This window comes from Buteo buteo, chromosome 28 (assembly GCF_964188355.1).
Source record: "Buteo buteo chromosome 28, bButBut1.hap1.1, whole genome shotgun sequence".
Lineage (NCBI taxonomy): Eukaryota > Metazoa > Chordata > Aves > Accipitriformes > Accipitridae > Buteo > Buteo buteo.
The window spans coordinates 3291388-3316794 of NC_134198.1; the positions used below are offsets into that span (position 1 = coordinate 3291388).

Genomic DNA, 25407 nt, shown 5'->3' on the forward strand with positions numbered 1-25407 from the left:
CTCTAATCAAGTCCAATTACTTTCACCTTATTGCATAAAAAAGAACAAACTACTGCTGTTTCGGAGAGACTAATTTTCTCAGAAAGGATGAGTATTGACATATCCAAGCCAGGCCACCCTGTGAAGAAATGGCAATCACTGTAGCAAAACTGTGGAAATAATAATGGAGAGCATCATTAGCAGGTGAATCAGTCTAAAGATCCAGAGTCATCCCTGAATACCAGCTGGGGACTGCAGTAAAGCCACTGTCCTGGAAGAGTCTTTATGTAGATGGCAGCTTCCTTAAGAACGTCCAGCCCTCTGTCTCTTGGTCCAAAAATAATAAAATTATGGTATTGAAGTATATGATTCTGTCCTGGCTTTTGGGGAGAGAAGGGGGAGAAGAAGGGGAAAAATTTATGCCATGTTGTTTTAAATGCTCCAGAAGATCAGAAAGGCTGAGAACTGACAACACAAAGGAGTTTCCCTACTGAGCGAAGATTGTGCTTTTCCAAATCTTAACACTTACCCAGGAAGTGAAGATATTGTTATAAAAATGACTACAAGCTCTGGGGCTATGAAAAAAGAAAACTTTGAACACATGCTGTTTAGACTAGACAAAACAATTGCTTTCCTTCCTGTTAATTTATATCAGATTTTATATATTAATATAACTATATATATTTAATATATCAACACATATAAAATTAATATATTATTTTATACATTAATTACACATGTATATATAAAATTAAAAAATTAATCTAGTAGTTATTACTAAAAAAAGCCCATCAGAACAGATCACAACCTGTTTTAAGGACTGATCATAGAACAAATATTTTTTTCAGTTAAATGTCAGCTATTCAAGCCATATGTAATACTTGCTGAAATCTGAAATGAAGTAAAACCATTGCACAAGTTGAATTTTTCTGGAAACAGAAACTGTTGGACCGATATACTGGTTTTTGACAGCTACAATCTCTTTTGCCGGTGCAGAATATTTCTTTATTGTAGTTTATTTCATATGTTCAGTTCATTGTGTAGGAGTACTCTCAGAGCCAAGAAAATATTTAGCAGCTGAAAAACCAAGAATATGTATTTTCCTTTTTAAATATATGAATCAAAGAAAGAGGCAATGAGATCTATAGCTCCAAAACAAAATTAATCAAGGCCATGAAGTTCCTTGAGCTACTTCCTTTGTTAAAAAGATAAGTTTTAAATGTAAAATATTCTTGATGGTCTTGATCCTTATATATCAAACCACATATAAAATAGTTTCGTTTAATCACCTAAACAATTTTAATCAAAAAACCCGCATCAAATCCTCCTTAGCTAGGATGATATGTTGGCCTAATTTCTTTCACTTCACAGAGTAAATGAATAAACGCAAAGACTTAAGAAAAGAATGTCTTAGGTTATTCTGCCAAAATGTAGGTCTGATGTTTTTACCTTGCTCCTTGCTAGGTGAAGACATTATTATTGGGATCTTTTTGATGGTTAAAGGTCTGTCTGGGTTGAAGTGACTTTCCCAGATTAGCTCTTCTCTGGCATACAGTCTTTTCTCCACTCATATATGAGGGCTGCCATTATGATCACAAATTATCAATGGTTTCACCTCATTCCACCAAAATACTATTGGCTTGCATTTAGTAGCATTCATTCTTTTAAGTTCAGTTATTTGATTGGAATGTATTTAAATTAGTTTTGTTTCATACCTGTAGACCTTATTTGAAGAATACATGCTACTAAACCCCATATTCTTCACTTTCGGAAAAGCTAGGTATTAGAAGCGAAATTGAATTATTTTTATAACAAACTATACTTATAGTATATTATTTATAGTTAATAAGGGATCTATACAGCTGCCTTCCATGTGAAAGTCTTGTTCTCTTCTTATGGTCGCCTGCAGTCTTACAGCATGTGAGAAAACCAATGACAATTAGTAATGCCAAAATGGCTTTTCAAGCTGTCAATAAATTACGTTCTTCGCGTACTCACACAGAGCAGATCTGCAGGTATCATCAACTCAAAAGCTAATCTATGCCACAGAAAAAGAAAAACGTTGATTTTCATTTCAGACACCCAAGTATACCCAATATGAAGCTATAGATGCTGCTGGATCACAAAGGAAGTGAAATGTCTGTCTTGGAAGATGATTCTTTCCTGTTTGAAAGACTATTCTTTCCATTAAGTTATCTTCTCTTACAGCTGTGCAAACAAAGGATTGGGAACATGTGGTGTGACTTTCAAAAATAAATACTCTTTCATGGCTAACCCTAAACAGGAAAATAATCAGTTGGGAATATAATACAGAGTATTGCTAGTCTAACACCCCATGTCCTGAAACAGCCAGCTCAGATTCGGGGTAGCTCACTGTCCTGGTTTTGGCTGGGATTGAGTTAATTTTCTTTCTAGTAGCTGGTACAGTGCTATGTTTTGGTGTGAGAATAACTTGATAACACACTGATGTTTTCAGCTGCTGCTGAGCAGTGTTTATACCAAGTCAAGGATTTTTCAGCTTCTCATGCCCAGCCAGCAAGAAGGCTGGAGGGGCACAAGAACTCGGGAGGGGACACAGCCAGGACAGCTGACCCCAACTGGCCAAAGAGGTATTCCAGACCATGTGACATCATGCCCAGTATATAAACTGGGGGGAGTTGGGCCAGGAGGGGATCACTGCTCGGGAACTGACTGGGCATCAGTCAGCGAACAGTGAGCAGTTGCATGATGCATCACTTGTTTTGTGTATTCCAATCCTTTTATTATTATTATTGTGATTTTATTATTGTTATTATTATAATTATTATTTTCTTCCTTTCTGTCCTATAAACTGTCTTTATCTCAACCCACGAGCTTTACTTTTTTTTCTCCCCAATTCTCTCCCCCATCCCACTGGGTGTGGGGTGGGAAGTGAGCGAGCGGCTGCGTGGTGCTTAGTTGCTGGCTGGGGTTAAACCATGGTACTCACCAAAAATAATAAAGTAATTAGCAGGCAGTTATAGAACAAGAAATTAGACTTTGTGGAAATGATTCTGCTGATAGCAGTGCCTAAATATTTAAGAGGCACTGAGTTGGAAGATTTAAGGGGCTCAGTAACCAAATTGTCAAACAGTTCTTGTGTGTTCAGAGCTCAAAGTGGGACACTTGCCCAAAACCTGTGGCAAAAATCCTAAATCATTTCAATGAGCCCTGGACTAGCCCCAACTTCGGTTTCGAAAACAAACACTGGGCTAATGACTTTTTAGTTACAATTCTGTGAAACCAGAGTAATCCGCTAAAATGCAAATGCTGGCTCCTGGTTTTCACTGCTGCAATTGCACGCCAGAACCAACCTGTCTGCATCCAGTCTGCGCATCAGACACCAGTTGACTGTAAATCACTGCAGAAATTCAGTTGCTAATTAGACTATTCCAAATGCTTTTTCTGAAGCTAAACAATTTACCCACCTTCAGCTGAAACGGCTGTCAGGAAGAATTATTTTGGGTCTCATCTGTCAATAAGCAGTATATAGATACAGAAACAATTTTTGGGTTTAGAATGTATTAACATGCCTACCTGCTATAATTTGAAACAATATTTGGTATGCTTTTTGGTTGTACACTGAATGCATACATGTCAAACAGCTAGCTAGCTTTGTCAGAGTATAAAATAATGGGCTAAACTGATTAAGTCAGAAGGCTTTAGGCTGATAATCTTTTCAGGCATTAATCTCAGGTTGGAATGTGGGCTTGAATCATTCTGTCTTCTCCACATACACCTTCTTATAATCTGTTAAGTAATTTAAATATATTAAAATGATGCAACAAATGAGCCTTCTTAAATTTTTCAATTAAGGGCTGTTTTGTTTTAAATATGTATGGAATCAGGTAGAAAACTGCTGTAATGTTGACTGCCAAATGAGCCTGTTTCATGATTGATTCAACCTATATCACGTTGTTACAAACTGAGGCACACATACATATATACTTCATTTCTTTCATTTTTAACAATAGTGCAAACATTGTCATTCCTGCTGTCAAAAATGCAAGTTCTTAATTTCTAGGGTTAAGGAAAATAACCCTAGAAATAACCCTCAGTCACAGTAAGAACATAAGACATACAGGGATCAGCTGGGTCACTGAATCCAGCACCAGCTTACAGACAACTTTTATTTTTAGTTTTGTTAGTATGTTCTGAGAGAAAATTTTCTTTACTTGGAATAATCTGTTTAAGTCTGAAAAGGGGATCAAGAAGAACAGGCTGCTGTTTTTTTCTTGCAGTAAATAAAATCCAGGTGGCAGAGGATGAGATCCGCTAATTCTAAAAACCCAAAGGGCATTAGGACAGATTTGCGGAAGGTGTTAGGCATATGAAGTTACAGATAAATTCCTGCTGGGGTACTCAAAAGTGTCCAAGCAGATTGACAGTTTTTATGCCAAATTACATCAAACACAGCGTATGGCCCTTAGTGACCAGAATGAATCCATCAATTTCATTAATCAATCCATCAATTTCATTAACTACAGTTAATGCTTCCCTTGCTTAATAAATTATTTTAAATGCAAAATGTTTTATAAATGCACATTCTTCTTAAGTATTCAGCATCTTTAAGACAACTAATAAACATGTTTGCATGTTGTTTTTCTCTATAATTAACTCTACTTACCAACAAGATGCACCTAAATACAAGTTCAGAGTAAATAGTTGTTATCTAGTAGCTAAGAAGGAAGTCATTCAACAAGAAATTAAAAATCAGAGTAAGTGTGCATTGAGCTATATACTTGCTGAAATGAATGTGTGTCTATGGAATTAAAGAAGGGATGTAGGTACCTAAAACAGGATTTGGGAGTAACCAAAACATTCGGGTCCAGAAGTACAAACCAAAAAAATAGTCATGTAGCCGCTGGCTGACGGGAGCCTCCTGCCTCACTGTCACGCACCGTGGGCATCTCCCCTGGGGGTCAACAGGGACCAGGCTGGGTGTAGCCCCTGTGGTACCCTCAGCAATGTCATTATCCAGCAGAACACAAGGGTTTTACTGTCTTAGCTGCTCTACCAATCAACAAGAAAAACCTCTTTCTCTTAGAAAGCCTTTAAAATAAAAATTCAAAACATGATTAAGAACTCTGTATGGGTTACTACTTATTACGAGCTGTAAATTGAATCACTAACTTCAATCATTCCACTTTAGTTAATACTGCTCTACATGGTAGAATCTGATTTTCAGGGCTTGTAAAAAAAATAGAAATTTGTAGCCAAATATGGCAATTGAGCAGATCAATAGGACTCCAAACTCAAACTCACGAACACTGAAATAGTGCTGGTTCAGGACTGTCTGTCATCACTGATGCTTATTTTAAGGAAGACAAACGAAGAGATTGGACCCTGCTCATCCCATTTCAGAAGTGGTTCTTACTCCATAAAAGGTAAAAGGTACACAGCAGTACCACTTGATCTAGCGCAGGAGATGCTGGTGGATTTTAAAGCAAAGGAAGTAATTTTTCATTATAAACCCCAAATTGCTATTCTTTTTTCTTCAGGACCCTACCTCCTTTTGTATACCGCAACGAGGATGACTCCAGGTTTGGCCAAGGAAGAGAACTTGTCTGTCTAGACCTTTAACTTGTTTTTGCAAAAGATGGATAGGATATAGAGACTGTAGGAAAACTGAAAGGAAGAAAGATTTCTGATTGTCAAAGAATTTGCATGCGGCCTTGGCGAAATGCTCTATGTATGCCCCAGCTTTGGGATCTAATACACGTGATGCTGAGCAAGCTCCTTGAACAAAGTTTTGCCGAGCTTTCCACAGCAGAGTTTTCAAGCTAACTGCCCAGGGTGTTACAGCTGGGAAACTCAGCACTTTTACAGCAGAGCTGGGCATTTGTCACTAAGTTAGCTGGAGAAGTACAGTGTGGTACTTGGAATAGCAAGATTGGAAAATGCTCTTATTTCTGAAAATTCAGTCCCAAAGCTTTGGTGATTGGTGAGCATTTTTTGGACAACTTTGTGTGAAATGCAGAGAGTTTATCAACCATAAACCCAGAACAGTGTTAAGACCCAATTGTACAAAAGTGGTTGAAAATGAATTATTTTCTCATGGTCCTCCAATAGACATGTTCCAGGGACGCCTGCCGGTGGGATGTGGGTGTCTCTGTTCAGCATCTTGCCTCTGCACAATCCATTCAAAAGTGTTTTACAGTGCCCACATCCTATCACCTCAGCAGCCTGCATTCCTATCACGGGGGTCTGGATTCCTGAGACTCCCATTCCTGTTGGATATAGTGCTCAGATGTGGTAAAAGCACCATAGAAACACAGAGGAGGAAAGGAATGAAAATATATGCTGTACAAGGCTTGGATAATTTGAGTTAAACAAGGCTTGGAGCCATGCTCTTAATGAGGAAGATAAAAAGAAATCCGCAATTACTACCAGTTAACTGAATGAAGCAGTGGACTTAAGAGGGGAAAAAAGAACAGTGATTGTGTAATTAAAAACTGTAACATGCATGCAAACAAATGGCAGGAAAATTGAAGTTGCCTGGGTAACGTTAATGCTGACATTGCCCAACTTCTAAGTGCTTGACTTCATAACCTTAATGTTAACATTTTTTAGACATAATATATAATTAGCCGCAGCCAATTAGGGATGCTATGGTTCCTGTTGGCAACCGGTAATATTTACATTTAAATATAGAGAAAGATTACTGCTGGCTATACTGTATTATTTAATTATACAGTCAGTTTAGAAATGAAATTATATCTGAAGCATTTGAGAGATTCCCTTGAGCAGAAGTGATGGAACAATTATTACTGCAATTTGGCATGAGGAAACTGCTGAAAGTCTAGGATTTCACCTAATCAGACAATTTGATTAGTGGTCCATGTGTAGAAGCACTCTGTGCTGCTGATGAGTAATTTCAAAATGCACTGTAAGAAAAGTAATCATCATAACTATGGACACTTTTCCTTAGCAACTCACGTATCAAATTTTTAAGTTTTAAAAGGCAGTTCAGAGTAATGTAATTAGTGTAAATTCAGTACCATGATGGAAAAAAACCCCGGTGACAATTCAATTCATGATGCCCAGCAACTACAGCTGGGCAAGGTCTGGTAGCTTCATGCCAAGCAGCTGTGGTTTTGAAGACACAGGTTTCTAAATTACTTTCTGGGAAAAGAGGCATTAACAAGAAGGATGCATGTGTGCATGCAGCTTTCTAGTAACAGTAATGTGGGCAGACTGATGGAAAATAAGAATATGCTCCCTCTGCCTGGCACTGAAAAGTCCACTATACAACTAGAGAAAAATAGATGCATGTGAAAATACCAACTCAAGAAACTTATACACAAACACATTTGGAAAATATTAAGGCAATAAAAACAAACCCCAGAGTGACTACAAACATTTCGCCCTGGACTTTGAGAACCTGGAATTAGAAGGAGGTAAGATCTCAACAGTCATTACAGTCTTCTTACAAGACAAGGATGGAAAAATGCAGTGGATTCCTTTGGAGAAAGAATGCCATGCTGAAAGTCCTGATTGTTTCAGTCACTGGTAAAGAGCCCCCAGCTTTAGGCGACGTGAATGCACAGATCAGGCATTGCACATTTACCAGATCAAGCCTTGAGCTTACGCAGGGTTGGTAATGCTACTGGCTTTCTAAGGTAATGCCACCATCAGACCGCACCTTTGGCTGCAGTCAGCCTCTTGTTGGGATGGATGAGATGTGGTCTGGCTTGTGAGCCTCATTGGTGGCTTGTCATTTCTATCAGATGTAAGAAGGAAACTCGGCACTTGCCCGTGGTCATTCAGCTGCGGGCCTTAGCGCTAGCACCTGGCTGTTGTCCTTGGACAGACTGCCTGCTCCCAGTCCTCAACTTTATGTTATAATGGAGTCTTTGTCCTATAGCCTGCCTTCTGTCCATGTTCTTGCCTTGCCTTTTGACTGTAAGGCTTTGACTCCCTTCACCGGTTTTGCACAAGGTCAGTGATTTTAAAAAACAGAGTGCCTGTGCAGCCACAGAAGAACAAGGGCACATAAGAACACAAGAATGTGCTTATGGATCACCCCAGTGGTCCACCTAGCCCAGCCTCCTGTCCCCAAGAGTGACCAATGGTGCTCAGGGCCAAAACCACCACTCAGTGTTCTGAAGTGTGAGATGAAGGCACAGAGGCAGTAAAGCTCCCATGGTACGCAATCAGACAGAAGCAGTATCTTTTTGGTTTTAGATCATCTCATGGCTTTTTAATTAATTAATTTCTCTCTACACCTTTTGAACCTACAACTGCTGCTTACACTTCTTGACCCTGGGAAGACTGAAGACCAGTAAGTCTTTATTCCCCTCCACTCCATGAGGTGGCACAGTAGAAATCTTCTCAGATACATTATGTATTACACCACACCTTAAGGCAGATGCCATAGATACCTGAGGAAAAGTATCAACAGTGCTGCCCATGGGATAGCGAGAGCTTTCTAGTGCTTGATGTGCAATGATGTTAATAAAGCATTGGGTATCTAGAGATATTTGTGTTTATTAGCAACGCATATAGAGGGATCATTCCCTGGGTCATGTCACACTTCAGATTTCAGCATTGACCACCATTGTCAATAGGTCTTTCAGAGTGGGAACAGTGGAGGCAGCTATAGACCCACCAAAGTAAGCACATGATAGTTCGGCATAAGTGTCATTTCTAGAATTCTCTAACAATTGTTGCACCTTCCTAGAAGATTAGGATCCCAGAGTGAGTAAATTCAGTCTAAGGACTCATCAGGAAAGAATGCAGGTGAAATTTAAAGTACAAGTCTCCTTTTGATTGGCAGGTAGCATAAAAATGTGGAGAATAGGTATTTTGATAGCTTATCTCAGGAGAAAGCAAAAAGAAGTCAGGACTGTACACTAATGACGCTGATAAAAATGACTGGCTTTGAATCTTAGATACCGTTCAGCTATAACAAAACCAAGCAGCAAGAATAATAAGGAGTAAAAAGCCAAACAGAAATTCTTTTGTTTTCCTCCTGTCTCACCTATACCGTAGTGTAATTCCATGAAATTTTTAATTAAGCCCACAAAAGAGAAGATGCAAGCTTTGCTTTGGAAAACATGGAAAGAGATTTTACTTTGGTGTCTACAGAGTCCTCCTAAACTGTGTTACGATATTATGAACATATCAGACGGCAGTAACACGGGAACAACCACGGGGCTTGCTCATTTCATACAGCATTGCAGATCTTCATGAAACCACAAACAGTGCTGAGGCACCCAGCCATACCCCTCTTCACAAACTCATTTCCACTGAGATTCTAACCCATTTCTTCAAAACTGTGGAAGTGAGAGGATATAAAAAAACAGTTTTCAGATAAAAAACCCAAGCAGCCTCTACAGATGTGTTTTTCATTTAAGCTAAGGTAAGATTGCTTACACATCTGATTATAACAGTAGGGAAAAAGCAAGTGTGATGGGCTGTTAGGAGGCTAGTCATAACCCCTTGACACTGGTTACACTGAGTTTTGTTTTATTTTTAACAGGAGACCAGAGTCGCTTCACTGCAGATTCATTTTTTTGTGTGGAGAGGAAGAAAAACGACCTTTCAAAATGCGTGAATCCAGTTCACAGATTGTAAGGCAGGAAGGTGTACCAACAAGGTCATCCAGTTTGATCCCTGTAACACAAGACAGAGGATTTAATCTCCTACTTCTTCTGTCAACTTCAACTTCTGGCTGAAGGCAAATAAACTTCTCAGCTCCGAAGATACTACTGAATTGCAGACTGATAGCATGAAATCAAGGAGATCTCTTGAAACTGACAACAAAGTAAGATCCAGTAAATCCATCAAGAAAATAATCTGTTTACACTTTATCCTAAGTATGGACTTCACAAATCAATAACTTGACATTTGGCCATACTCATTTATAACTCAGTGAAAAACCACACAAGCTATGAAACAAATGCTGTAAGCAAACATACAGAAACAGACGAATCCAAAGACAAACCACTATCTACTTTCTCTATACTGTTTTTTTAGGCCTACCTGTATTGATAAACCAAAACTCACAGTGCCATTATATTTAGAGCTCTAAGTTTAAACACAAACTTAATTTTGGAGGGATTTAGCACTCAGCCCTTCTAACTGATTATCAGTTTTCTTGAAAGTCCTTAGAGTGACAGGTTGATGGAGATGCTGCAGCACACGAATCAATCTCTGTATCTTCTGCTAGCACAGTGAAAACACTACATTATGCTCTCCCTTCACATGGTGGAGGCAGGACAGAGAAGGAGGAGAAGAGGGCTTCAGGACTAGCAAACACCAAAAAGAGACAGCAAATAGGTGACAGCATTAGTTGTGCCAGCCACTCTTTAATGTAGTCACACACTGGGGGGACTGCAAGGGGTCTCTCGCAGGCACAGATGGTCTCCGGTGGCCTCCCCTCTGAGCTCTCTGCAAGGGGCATGCCTTAGCTTTTAACGAAAAACAAAAATATCACAAACTTCAGGAATATTTAAGGTGGGACAGCTAAATTCCAAGCCATATTTTTGTTACTGAAAAACTACTGTTTATGCCTAGAATGAACGATGCAAAACATCTCCACTGATTTCAATAGCAATGTACATTCCAAAAAGCAGGGATATACATTTAGGACCAAAACCTTTAGCTGAGATTTGGCTTGCCCGACTTCTTACTGTCCCATATCAAGGGGACGTGTTAGACAAGGGTCCACAGATGTGGTGGAAAAACCCACATTTAGAAAAGTGCTGGCACTTTCATTTCCCTTCTACTATGAAATGAAGCAATCATGTTCAGTTAAAAAATAGCGGAAAATTCTGCTCATAGACTTTCAGAAACAAAGAGAAAAAGAGCGGTGCTGATCCCCAGAAACACACATAATTCCACATTTCAACCTCCCTGAAAGTAAACTTTGCTTGCTAGACTGCAAGGAATTTTTAAAATATCAAATACACATTTTCTCACTTCTGTAGACTTCAGTTCCCTACATTAGCACAGTTCGAAAGCTGCCTGACCATGTAAAAGAAAAGCTTTTTAATCTTACTTATTGTATTGCAGGTCATATTTTTGACCTGCATTATACACAGACAAAACCTTAAAGGTTGTAAGTACTCGCTGTATCAGTCCCCTGCTGCACACAGCCCTGATGGGCTATGTTCATGCTGAACTCACATAGCTGGGATTTCAATGGTCACCCTCCCTGACACCACAGACTTTGGTTTAGTATCTGCAAAGTGGAGCAATGCTGAAACATGAAATGGCCACGTAACTCCTCTCCCTCTGTTTGCTGTAGGGTGGCACTTTGACTGTGCAGTCTGGAGCCTGAGAGCACATTATGTCACTTCTGAGTGACATTTCTCTTCTGCAAGCACCAGATCTGCTCATATGGAGTCAAATTCGGCACTCCAAAGGCCAAGAGAATCACTGACCCTAAAGGTGACACAGTAAAACCAGGAACAAAATAGTGAAGGGGATGAAAAAGAACTGAAAGACTTTTTCTGAAGCCAAACAGGATTTCTCTGGAGCTTATTTTTGTACACAAGGTGTTCCTATGGAACCTTCTGTTGAGGAGAACGGTCAGTGGGTTTGTTCAGTGAACTGTACGCAGTGAGAGATGCAGAAACTCCTCTGACGGACACATTTGGTCTCATCTTAGAGTGCAGGATAAACATCTATCTCCAAAACATTTAATTAAACTCAAAGGAAACAAAAAAAGAAAGACGATAAATGGAGTACCATTGTTTAGACAGATATTTATGCTTCCATCATGAATAGCTTTGGAAGATAAACCACTGGAAAAAACCTCCAACACAAAAAAACCCACTCAGCAATACACAGTCTCTGGGGGCTGAGACTGCAACATTTACATACTTAAATAACTGTATGGATGCTGACGGTTCCACTTAACTCAAAAGGATCGTTCTCGTGTTTGTGTCATGTTTGGCTTGTAATACGTCCCTATGCGGACTGGTGCGCAGAGGTGAGCAGCAGCCTGCTACCTCAGAGGTTTATGCTGTTGTGTAAGGACTGTAGGAGCAAGCTGCAGGTAATCCTGTAAAAATCAGGATTCCTACCATGGGCTTAGAGGAGTACGTGAAATTGTGGCAATGTAACAGCTATCAGAAGCACTACACTACTTGGGTCCAAACATCATAAAATGTCATTGGGTTTACGTGTTTTCTTTCCCTGAGAAATTTCAGAGGAGTTGTTAGTGAGATCTGACTTAAATCAGCTCTGTTAAACCACAACATTGCTGATATTTTAAGAGGTACAAAGGATAAAATCAAGAAGCAGCATAAGCTGTTTATCATTTTTGTGTCTAGATCACATGCATGCCCAGAACCTGGCCTAATAAACATGCATATCTCTGAAGGCTGATTTGTTGAAGGACTGTGACCTAATGCTTTGGCAGGGACTGTAGTCAAGAGTGTGATAAGTTGTTTTTTCACCCGCTCCAGCGCTGAAGCCCATCATTGAACAAACGCACCTGGACTTCTGCCAGTCCCCGAGTGCCTTCTCAAACCTGAAGGGGTTTTTCTTCATGGCTTAAAATAATGTGAGGCTGGTTTTTTTTTTTTCTTATCCCAGAGCAACTAACCCAAATCAGCTGTCCTTAGGCTGGAAATACAAAGAAGACAAGCTGCTTTTGCCATGAGATAGACTTGCCAAGATCAACCCCAAGCATACTGTCAAAATTACTGCCCAATTACATGGGAAACGAGTGCGTTTTACGGGAGGATAGCCCATACGAAGCCGTTGCCCCAAGATACAAACGCAGCTTTTTCAGCAGCCAAGCTGATCCCAGGGTGTTCCTCACCAATGCCAAGCCTCCAGGCAGCTGTGGAGCCTTTTCATTGGGAACTGAAATGATTAACCAAATTGTAATTGCAAATCGCTGTTTGGTTAGACTTCAATGCCTATGGATCAATGAGTTATCTAATTAGGAATCTTAAGTTTGAAATCTGTTTATAAAATTATACCCATTGCTCTTAAATTTACATGTCTCCAAGGAGATATATTTGAATATCTGTAATGAGTTTCTCAGAATGTTTGCTTTAAAATATTTCCTACACTTAGCTGTTATACAGTGTGTTTACAGGAGACTCCCAGCAAGATACTTTTAATTACTTTGACTATGAAAATATTAAGTTTAAAGTCAAAACCTACAGGCATTTTTGAGCTACTTTGTGTGTGTAGGTGCAAAGGCTCATGACTGCAAGCATTCCCAGTGTTGGACCCAGGATTTAGAAATAAACTGTATTCTTCTGTTTCCTAATCAGGAAATACTTTGTAGTTTTAGCAATTGAAGGACTCTTCAGATTTTTCTTCTAACAAGTGGAGCTTAATAACAAACTCCTACCTAAACCCACCCTCTTTTGTGTGTAAGAGGTCTAAAAGAGACCTTTGCTCTTGCAAATACCAATAAAATTAGAAAAACATCTGGAGCTCTATTTGGCTGGACTGCATTGCCCCTGAAGCTTTTTCTCTCCTCACTTTATTATCAGCAAGGAACAAGTTAAAAGAAATAAAAATCCAGCATTGACTCATTTATTCTTCAGGTCATATTGATTTGGTTTGTTGTTTTTTTTTTTTAAATAATACATTACATATTTAAGTCTTACCAAATATTGTAGGAGTTTTTGCTGGGCTGTTTGTCTTAAGCACAGCCATCAGTTTATAGATTAAACTGTCCTTTTGTGCAAATCCCTTCTTGTCTTTTATAGACAGCAGAATAATTAAATGAATTTAATTATTTTTCCTAGAATAAATCAGTATATATGAAGATGATGAAAGATTTAATAAAGATATTTCCTCCATTAGGGACTAGTTCTGCATTCTCTACTATGAATAGCATTTACAAAAATAATGCTATTCCCACTGTAGTCAATGGGACTACTCACAAGGGTAAGGTGTGCATTGTTTGACCTCATCCTTGTTCATTAACGTCTATAAAAACTCCATTAGACTACTTAAGGAAAAAACACATAGAAAGAGAATGCTAATAATTTTACTAATATTGCACAAAAAAATAATAAAACTCTCTGGCAATGGTAGAGCCCTCTGGATCACCATCTCCATCTTGTTTCGTTAAATGTTATTATCTCTAAGTGCAGCGCCAAACTTAGAGCACTGGAAGTTTTTTGCAAGTAATTAATGGTATAAAGACTGTCTTTTTTTCCTTCTGGATAAATTACCTTTGAACACATTGTGATTTTTACTATATATTAAAAATATGCACAAAAACACCACAGATTAATTGTTTCAATTCACTGCACCCACAGTTATATTACCTTAGTCCCTTGCTGTAGCTTATTTTCCTGATGAACTGACTTGGAAGAATCTTTATGCCACTGCTTATGAGTTCCTGACCAGATAAATAGGTGAAGAGCTGCACTGGTCAGCTTTACCCTTATGAATACTGTTAAGAGTTCTTCCTCTTTCCCTTTTACTTACTTTCTTTCTTAGTCTGTACCCAGGGTTCAGTGGATGTTTTGCCTTTACTTCCATCTCCTAACACTTTTCATCTCTTCGACACTTCTTATTTTACCAGACCCTTCAGCCAAGACCCCAGTATGTGCGACAGGAGTCTCTCCACTGACCTAAGTTCTAGTTTTCGGTGCTTATCTCAGGCTCCCTCCACTGACAGCCACAGACCACAGCTTCTCCACAGCCAGGACGTGGGTGGCTCTTCTTCAACTCCTGCACTGTGTCAGATCACAGCAGGTTGGATTAGCCTTGGATTACACAGTCCTTGGATTACTCATATCAGTCCCCAGCATCTTCAGCAGGGTTGCTACACTGACAACATTTTATTATCGGCTCTCATACTTTCCACCCTGATCTGCAATCCAGATGACGTTTTCTAGTTAAATATTCCTCCCACAAAGGAAGGGAAGAACCCACAATCTTTCACCCACTGAAAAATCACTAATCTCATCCTCTTCTCCTGACCAAACCCCATCAGCACCACCACAGCATTGGAGACTCAATGCATCTCAACACAAGTGCTTCTTGCTCCCACTCTTCGTTCCAAATTCTCTTCTCTACCCAGTGAAGATTCCTCATCTGACTGTAATTTCCCAAAGTAGTTAATGGTTGAGGGACAGGTCACGGGTCTTTGCTGCAGCAGTGGAGCAGGAACAAAGATCTTCCTGTAGACACTGCGACAGCCTTAGCAAAAGATCCACCCCAGCTAGAAGCCCACGGGACAGAAACACACCATGGACACCCAAGTTATCAGACATTCTGCTGCAGCAACTGCTCTCAAACAGCGCTTGAACAGAACAGAGGTGGTAGCTGCTTCCTACAGAAGAACACTGGCACAGCAGCTCATTCTGATGACTGTACCGTAAGCAGTCCCCTATGCAAATATTTAACGTCCTATGCTAAATCACATCTAAAAAATGCTGGAGAACCTGACTAACCAGATTAATGGGGTCAGGGGAAACCCATCAACATAAAAATGAAGGGAAGGGAAACTATACAAGCAAAGCAAAATCTGCTATTGGTGGCAGTTCCTACAAAACTTTGATGTTCAGTTATGTCTAAAGAATATTGATGATTGTGGTTTAGTTGGAAATTACTTAATGTAAACACTAAATTGAAGGGTTCAATCTTATTCAGCCTTTATACAATATTTTGAAACTAAGCTGCAATTTCTACCACATGAGGCATAAAATCAATTAAAGAATGTTTATGCTCCAGCAGACTTGTAACTACACTGCTTAAAGTTCAGTCAGTTTGTGTTTTAATACATTTTTGTTAATTTTCCAATTTGAATCTGGTGTTCATTAAAGATGTTTAAATGTGGTCTCTTTCCAAAACCATTTGGTCTTCCTGGTTCTTCCTGCTAACGAGGTCTATGCTGGTCTGAATCTCGCCCTTTTACAAACATAACACACACATTTTATTAATATGGCTATTGCCGTTAGCAAAACTATCTAGGCTCTGCCTATTTTGCATTCAGTAATATTATGCCCTTCAACAGGTCAATTGCTGTGTAGGAAACGGACCATCTATATTGATAAGGTTTGGAACTGAAAGGCCTGTGAAGAGGAAATGGCTCTGACATGCAGGACATGAATGGGAAAAAGGGATTATACTCCCATTTGATAGTTTCATGCAATGGAAGAATATATGCCAGGCTGCCTGGTGCTAATGCGAGTGTTAGTCTTCTCCATTCTCTACCCTTCACCACTCAGCAGCCCATCCCTGCCAAACCAACAACTGCTTTAGGTGAATTATCTTCTCCTAAGCAGAGTGCTAAACCACGTATATACAAACATGGGGCCTGGGCACACCTCTTGACAGAAGGTATCCCATGTGTACATAAGGAGGTTGGGGAGTGATTCTGAATCCTGCAGAGGAGTGGAGACTGCTCAGAGATTAAATCAAGCCAACTTGAGGTTAAGGACTTTTTTTTCATTGGCTCTAGTGATGCTTCAGGATGTCACTTCGGAAGTCCATGCAGGGCATTGTGCCTACATGTGTCCTGTTGTTATCATATGCTGAGTTTGGGACAGCTCAGAACAAGGGGTAGAAACAATTCCATTGAACCAAGCAAAAAATATATTTCAGATGCCTGCATAATTCCTCAGGAAGCAATCAAGACACTTATCCTGTCACGAAGCCCTTAGATAGATGTGGGATGCCTGAGGAAAGTGTGAAGGGTGGAGAGGACAAAGGGTTCTGTGCTCAGATGTTTGCTTTCTTAGGCTGATTATCTAACATAATCCATTGTTTGACGGAAATTCACATGACTGCCAGTTTTCGTTTCCCACAGAAGACAGTGGAAATAAGAAAATAAAGGGTACAGTGTCCTTCTTTATAGCTTTGCATTCCTACCACACTGCCACTGATACACCCCAATGAAAAATAAGGCCAAAATGCCACGAAGTATTAAGCTGCCGCTGTAAGGTGGTTGTGGGGGGAATACTTCTTTTGGTAGCCAAGCCAATTGGCGCTGGCTTGACGTGTTTGTGGTATTACGGCCTATGGCTTTCATTTCAGCTTCCACATTCATCAGACCTGAACCCTAACACAGAATGTTAACAAGGTCCCAGCAGGCTCTCATCGCGGCCAGTGCAGCGAGTGAACACATATGTTCTTCAGTGGGAAAACTGTTCCAGCTACATTCACTGTGAGTGTGGATTTGAATCAAATACTCCTAAAAACTTACAAGTGTTACTAGGCCTGTGCCTTGGTGAAATGCTTTTTTAATTTTATATTAAAAACATCAATCAAATATCAGTTTAATAACATATATATTCTACAGAGCAATACTTCAGACTGTTAGAAAGGACTATGCCAGAGACATGCACTTAAGCAACAGACAATCCAGTAAAAGCAAGCTTATTTTTTCTATTCATTAGGATACAGAGATTAGCACTTGCTTAATAGTTCCGTCCCCACCTTTGTTTTCTGAATGTACAAACAATACACAATCCAACCCACGTCACCACCATTCTTCAGTGCCCTCCTCTGTGACATTCACACCCTGTTAAATGCATTATCCTGTTAAACACACACCTGCAGCGGCTACATATGCTTAAAGCCTGCAGCGCCTTTTTTCAAAGATCTTCTCATGTCGAGCACAGGACATTTAGTTTCATTATTTGTGCATTATTTATAATTCACAATAATGAGCAACTCTTTTTCCTGGCCTGCCCCAGTTAATCCCAAACTTAGGCTAATGCTTTTTTATTTCACTTTTCTTAGGGGGGATACAAGAAAGTATTATCTCAAAATAAAAATAAACAATAGAAGAAAAAAATCCATCATTCTTTCTAAGGGCTAAGCTGGACGGCATTACAAAGACTATTTAACCTATGACAGTCAATTGCACCCATACAAATCATTCCTGTGTTTTGTATTTTTTTTTACCACAGCAGAATACATCAGTTTTAGTATCAGTTCCCCCTTGGAGTTTGCCACATGTCTGGTGGCAAACTAGGCCTTAATGCCATAGCATGCAACCCATCATTTCCTAGGAAATGGCAGGTACCAAGAAATACTAGGATGAGGTGATTTAAATGATAACAACTTTATTGAACTTTCCATGCATATCGTAACAGATCTTATTCATAATCCTTCTCTAATTACTTTTGAAAGGCCCATTTGTGTGACGTCTGTTATGGCATACACAGATCACCCCTTCCATGTCTCTGGTCTCCTGAAATTCAAGCTCTCTACCTGCAGTTTGATATACTGTGTAAATTCCAAATCAGCTGATACTAGGACATTTTTTGCGAGTTTTTGATTGCATTACTTTCAATAACTGCAACAACTATGGAACTGCTGGAGTTCTGTACCATGTAACACATGCCTGGCTGTTTCCTACACATCAATTTTAATAAGTTTTCTTTTTTACAAATGTTAACGCTTGAAAAGTAATTTAAAAAATCTAAGATGTTGAGCATAAAGGTGTATAGGGTGGTTTTCCTTTTAAAAGAACTTGTGAGCTGTGTAAATAGAGGAAAAACCTTAAGGAATCACCTGTGATAAATATCTGACATAAAATTAATGACTTAATAACCAGGAAGAAATCCAAAACTGTTACTATTAACCTTGTGCAAAAGGCACAAGTTGATACAATGGCAGATAACAAGTCTGTCCTACAGATTGCAGACTTACCTGTAAACCGCGCTCATCTGTTCAGTACAGCTAAGTCTAAAACACAGGCACAAAGAATACTTTCAAAGTAAAGGAAGTTTCTAATGGACAACTGGGAATTCTGTTATAGTAGAAAAAACTTTAAAAAGAGAAAGATCTGGTAAATTTGTGAAGTCTATCAGTTTCCTAATTTCTGATTCTTGAAATACTCTGATCACCTCCAGAGTTTATGAATTATAAATAGCTGCAAAACAGTAATTATATTGTAGTTAAATATTTATACTCTCACTATGTGTTTTTTAGTAGTTTTGTAGAAAAATCATTGAATCAGAATTAAAAAGTGAGTGGTACCAGCAGCATAGCGTTCAAATACAGCCATACTCGGTGACAAGGCTGTTACGCCTGGGTGGTTTGGATTCAGTGAAAGTGAAGTGGGTAGAAAGTAAAAAAATAAAATTACTGAAGTATGAAGAGAGAAAGAAACACAGGTAAACCATCACAGTAACAGATATAAGAGGAACAACATGAAGGCATGAAAGGTAGTTTAAATTTTGACCAGTATCGCAGGCCAGCGTTTCCTGGACCTTTACAAGTCCCAGCTCACCATGAAAAGTCTCTCACTGCCCCAGTAGCAAACCAGAATAAATGAGACCATTCCTGCTTGCTCCTGTTCCTCGTCCCCTGGATGCACACGTGCGAGAACAGAGTTGCGAACAGAGCACAGAAATAGGGAGTAGAAATTCTTGATTCTCAGCTCATCAGACATCCCCATCCTCCAGTCTTCTTCAGGGGAGTGGGTGACTGAAATGTGCCCCAATAATTTTTAGGTTGATTACAAAACAGAGAAAAAAAGAGAAGAAAACCAGGTGTGGTAAGAGTGGGCTGGGACAGTCTTACTCATTGTGGTAGATGGACTGAAAAGCAAGATATTGTCCTTCCAGAAACAGATTATTTTTTTAAAAGAATCTGCTTATAAAGCCTTGCATGTTATGAAATTATCAGATCTGATCCCTGCACCTACTGCCGAGTAGACCACTTTTAAATTTCCCACAGTGTGGGGATTACAGTTAATAAATGGCAGGACAAAGCCACATTTGTCAAACAAGGAATCTAACTGTTCAGGCTTTCCAATGCCTTCAGAAGACTTCTGTAGAGAATTGACCACTTCACAGCATCATGAAGGCAAACACTGGAGCAATTTGTAGAACACTGTTGGTATCCTGTATATTCATATTGGAGTACAGTATATGATATCAATAATATTTGTAGGGTCATGTGAGAAGCAGGTCACGCTAATGAAGGTATTGAATAGGAAAAAATAGAAGCTCTAGGCAATACGATAAAATTCAGTGTAGGCCATGAGGAAACAAGCAGAGAACAGAAGAGTGAGAAAAAGTAATGAGGTGAAGAATAGCTATGCCTGCTCTTCACCATCTGGACTACATCACCACCCCTTAGGACAGGGTTCCAGCTGTACAGTGGGCTGCACACACCTGCTTATTTTAGGCTGCAACTCCACAAATAATGTTGCTTGAATAAGCCAGCACCGCTCTACATTTTTATTGTAGCTGGTAAAAATGTCTGCTGAAGAACAACATGCAATCCCTTTCAGAAAGAAGAGCTGGAATCCTCATCAGCACAGTATCTATACTGTGTGACAAGAAAAAGGTTAACATGTGAACATCCATTTCTTGGTCATCTATAACGCATGGCCTAATGATTACTGCAGCGGTGTCAAAAGATGGGAAGATGTTGTACACTCAAGGCTCAGGGAACAACTAGGAATGTATTTGAGCAAAACCAAGACAACAAAGAGTGAGCAAGATGCTGACACAGGCCAATGAAAAGTATTTCATGTGGAATGGTTAGTCAGAGTGGATGCCTCTGAATATTGTCTGCAGAAGTTAATTTTTCTGGAAAACACACTCAGATATTCTGTAAATCCCAAAACACAAACAAGCAAACTAATTTAGATATGGTATGAGGTTTGGCACCAAGGAAAGAAAAACTTTGCAGTTTCTAGGCAGGAAATAATGGGTTTGGAGAATTGTAAATGCTGTGGCAACCGCAGGTCAATGTCCTTCCCATCATTTCTGCCTGGTAATAAGGTATCTCAAAAAAAAAAATTGATGCCACTAATGTAACAATCCTCTTAAAAACAGTCTGAGTCCAAAAGAAAAAGTTGCCCATCTTGTTTAATCACTAGAAAAAAAGGTTTTCAACTTGTCAAAAAAGCCTAACCTTAGGACAAGACTTTCTTCCTTAAGCACAAGTCTGACCGAAACAACCCATTTCAAAGCTATGTACAGCCGGCAGTGCGGTTGTGGTACCCTCCTGTGGGTTGGGGCTCATGAGTCCAGCTCTTTTGCTGGACTCCTGCCAAAGTCTGCTTCTGACATGAGTGGTTTGCTAGTCATCAGCACGGATAACCAAAACCAACTGTCTGCCAATATGAGCCAGAGCTCTCCCTTTATGTGCCATGACTACAAGCTTTGATATGCCATAATAGTGCTTTTCCTGATGAGCTATAAACACTTGGGATTGATATTGAATAGGACTGGAAATAGTTCAGAAGTCCTGCTTCCTTGTTAAAGCAGGGATGGCTTTCTTGGGAAAAAAGCAGATGCAAGTGGTACAATAAAACTGGAGGTAAATGGATGATTTACAAGTTTGTCAGACCAATCAAATAGATCTCCCGTAATTATACCTAATGTCAAATCCTCGAGACTGTTATCCATGCATTTTGCAAGGCAGAACAGCAAATGTGACAGAGCCGGGCACTGCGTAACAGGCTTTGCGAAACAACTCATGAAATCATCACTGCTCAATTTTTAGTCGATTTTGCCACATAGCATGTGTTTTTCCAAACTGCTGTATCCTGCAAGCAGAACATGCAGCTCATGATTTGCTGGCTCTGGGAGCTGAACTAACCCCAAATTTGATAGAGTCACGAGTAGGAAACAATTTCATTGTTCTCTGGGGTGAAGAATGGAAAGAAAAAGGCATGTGTTGATTACTACATTGCAGTGCTGATCCACCCTTTGATTCAGGGAGTGGAGTCAAACAATCCCTCCACCTCACTTCATATGGAAAACTGAATTTGTCTTTGGACTATTGCTGTAAAGCAAAGGATACTCCCACAGCATCTGAAACAAAGGCTAGTCATGTTGGGGGAATGACTTTCCCTGATTGCCACAGACCTTGGGTGAGACTCAAACTTTATACACTTTTGGAGTGAGCTAACTGAATAAATGAGGCAAACTGTACTGGCCATTATTAAGGATTAGTATTTGGAAGCAACATAAGTGTCAGAGGGAGTTAATGCCACTAGAAATTTTGACTAATGCAGAAATTCAGTCCCAATATTAAAAAAAAAATTTAAAAAATCAAAGTTCAGTACTTGTCAGTAACAATATCCACAACCTTGTGAACACAAATGAGCAGGAACCCTTTTTATTTGATAAAACGTATATATACAGATCTGTCTTCTACTTGCTTGTCTAATTGACCTTTGCCTGCATTCCTTGTTTGTCAGATTCGTTTTAACAAATTAAGTAGAAATAAAAGGCTTCAGAACATCTTGGGTACTGCAGCTGAAAACAGCTTCTGAACTGAAGTAAATCTGTGAAATGAATAGACCCCTTCAGCCCGAACCAGCTGGGAACCAACCCCTTTCGGGCTGTTTTCTGGAAATACTTTAATAGAATTCACTCCCACAGTACATACAAATGTCATTGTCCTGGGCTGCTGCTCTTGGGACGAGACTAAGATACACCGCCTTTGAATTTAAAACTCTCCGGTCATTTTGCTGTCTGCATTTCTGGCGGACACAAAAACGCATTGTTTCCCAGCAAAATTACTATCTTTCTATGCTTTGCCAATTTTCTCCCCCCCTTATTTATTGGGGGGGGGGGGATAATTTCCCCCCTCCTTTCCTTGGCTGTCAAACGAAGACAGGCAAGCCTGGCAGGAGTGGGGCTAGCTGCTGCCCCTTGAAGCTGCTGCCAGCCCCAGGGATCGGCCCCGGGGGCTGCGGCGAGCCCGTGGGTGTCCGTGGGCGATGGCATGCTTCGCATTTTCCACGGGAGACAACCCCCCCCCGGCCCCGGCTGTGCCTGCGGGCTGGGAGATCGCTGCCCAACACCGCCAGGTCTCCGGCATCGCGCTTCATCCCAAGTGCTGCTCCCCCGCCGCCTCACGCTTTTCCTTCCCTCCCTCCTCGGGAGAGGGAAGGGAACCGGTCAAGTTTTTCGGTGTTTCTCTGAAAACTCCCCCGGGCTGACGCGGTGAAAGCGGGAAGGCGGCAACGCCGCTCCCTGAGGAAGACCCCCTCCACCCCCACCCCCCCCCCCCCGGCCACCCCCTTCCCCGGACAGCACGGACAGAGCCAGCACGTATTTTCCAGAGAAAAACCATCAGAAGTTGTCCCAGAAGGAGGTGAGCTGAGGGGCGAGCACCTTGCGTGCCAGCCCGGCGCCAGCAGCTGCCCCCCCCGCCCCGCCTCAACTTCCCCGGGGGACGACGACCCTCCCCGCTCCAGCCCCCTACTCACCGATCTCCCCATCATCATCTTCCTCCTCCTCCTCCTCCTCCTCCTCCAGCTCCAGCAGCACATCTTGGTTCTCCGCATTCATCTTCCCGAAGTTGCGGTGTGTCGTTCCCCCCCCCTCCTCCTCGCTCCCCCCACCCCTCTCCCCTCAGCCCGTTCCCGCCGCCGGGGAGGCGAGCCCGCCCCGAGGCCCGGCCTGCCCCGGAGGCGGAGCGGCGGGGAAGCGCTGAGGGGAGATCCCGCCCTTGGCCCTGGGCAGGAGAAAGGGAGAGCGAGCCTGTGGCAGCTCCCGCCCGAAACCGCTGGATTTGGGGAAAGGTGAGCCCCAGGCGGGATGCGGGACCGGCGCCATGTCCTCACGTCGTTGTCGGGGGATGGCGGGACGGGGCGAAGGGACTCGGTCCTTGGGCTGAGGGAGGCGGGGAGGGTGGTCACAGCCCGCGCTCTGGCAGCAGGTGCGCTTATTTACTTCACGAATAGCATCCTGAAGGACCGAGAGGGGGGACGTGGAATAAAACGTGTGTTCATTGTCCGTTTTGTTCTGGTTTTTTGCAGTTGGCCCCATCGTCAGAAGCGTATACGTGATCCTATCACAAGCCGAGCAAACGCCGTCTTAAAACTGTTAGGGAACAGTTTTTCTTGACGGGATCCAGGGTGAAGATTTTACAACGATTCCTCTGGTTTCGCCCATATCTTTACCTTTTGAAAACTGGCTCAGGAGTGAAACCCCTGGGTCTTCCTGAAGTGGGCCAAATTATGTACCCAAGCATTGAAGAACTCACCATTGCCAAATACTTCTGAAAATGGGAAGCCCGCATACGTAAAAAGCCCCAAACTGATAATACCGGCAGAGTTATTTGGAGAAGGTAGCAGAAGTTGGAGGGAGAATGCTCACAGACTGAATAAAAAGCCCATCTCTAGAGCTCTACTGATGTATTCAACTCAGTTGACTGTTTCACAAGAGCTTGTTCTCAGCTCCATCTTTGTCTCCAGATACAAACTAGGAGAGTCTTGCAACACAGGGAATGCAAAATGGTCACTATGCAGAAACGCGGTGGGGGCAGAAGTACTCACAAAAGGGGCACTTGAGTCCTCAGCAGTACACCAATCAACCTACATGTGTTGGTTCCAGGGGGGAAGTAGAGGGTACCTAAAACTGAAAGACATCTGGAGGGGTGCCCAGAGAGGAACTGGACCGAGCTTGAATAGTGGGGAGAAATGGAAACAATACTGGAAAAATGGATTGAAGAAATGGGGGAGTCGTGTTCAGGGAAAGGAGAAGATAAGAGAAGAGCAAGATAACCTTTTTTTTTTTCTGCATAAAGCAATAAATGCCCTATAAGCAATCTATTTTCAATCTCTAGTCTATTGCTGATACCCAAATGGCCCACAGGAGCCAGGATGTCTAAAGCATAGAAACCAAGAATCTGGACCAAAATCCATTTGTCAGATAAGCTTATCGCTTGCTAATATGGTTATCTGTTGTCAAGCAGCTGTGCGTTAGGGTCATAGCAGGGCCTGGCAGTACAGCGAGTCTAAGTGCAAGTGCTTTCTGACAAAAATGAGTTGAGAAATTTAATTGGAAAGTTTTGAAGCAACTCTGCTTAGCAAAGACCCCCCTCACACTCATCGCTCGAAAAGAGAAATGGTCTGTAAAGACATAAGTGAATCAATCAGAACAGAAACTACCCCTCTTGACCTTATTGATGCTAGCACCCCTGTTAGCAAAATAGCGTTATCTGCGCCATCTGACACCGAGCATTTTTCTCACTCTGTTAGATAAAGAAAGCCTCACAGAGCTGAACTGGAGACGGAGGGCAATACGGTGGGGTGATACCCAGTAGAGGGTAATGATGCATAGTAAGACATGTGGGTTTTTGTGTCCCAAGTTAGAAATCTGGTGTGCTGCCCTGTGACACAGCAAGTCTGCCTCTGACCATCCCGGCATGTGCCTTACTCACTGTTAGGATGACTTGTCAGGTTTTGCACTTAGTGAGGTTACAAAGAGAGAGTGAATTATGCCGCTCCAAGGAACGCTTACTCCAGGCTGGCTCAGCTGCAGACACCACATGGTTTCAGTGCATCTGGCAAACAGTTGCAGCCACATCGTTATATACCTGTATTCTGTAATAGTCAGCTGCCCTCCTTTCTTGTGGGTCCTCCCCAAACTGTGGTCCCACTGGTGAGACCTTATTTCCTAAATGGTGGGAGGAGAGCAGGGATTGTTACAGACAAGGTCCAATTTAGGACTCTGACGTGAGATTTGTGCACTCTCGCATACACACCAG

At 41.2% G+C, this 25407-nt stretch overlaps 1 protein-coding gene across 2 annotated transcripts in view; it reads right to left on the reverse strand.

The window, feature by feature from the left end:
- The window catches only part of ANO6 (anoctamin 6), an 80633-nt gene extending 57388 nt beyond the window's left edge, over positions 1-23245 (reverse strand). For both annotated transcript variants that reach the window (XM_075059224.1, XM_075059223.1), the window contains exon 1: positions 23123-23245. In XM_075059224.1, coding sequence (XP_074915325.1) covers positions 23123-23204 — 82 coding nt within the window. In that variant the 5' untranslated portion in view covers positions 23205-23245. The remainder of the gene's footprint in view (positions 1-23122) is intronic.
- Between the last annotated feature and the right edge of the window lie 2162 nt (positions 23246-25407).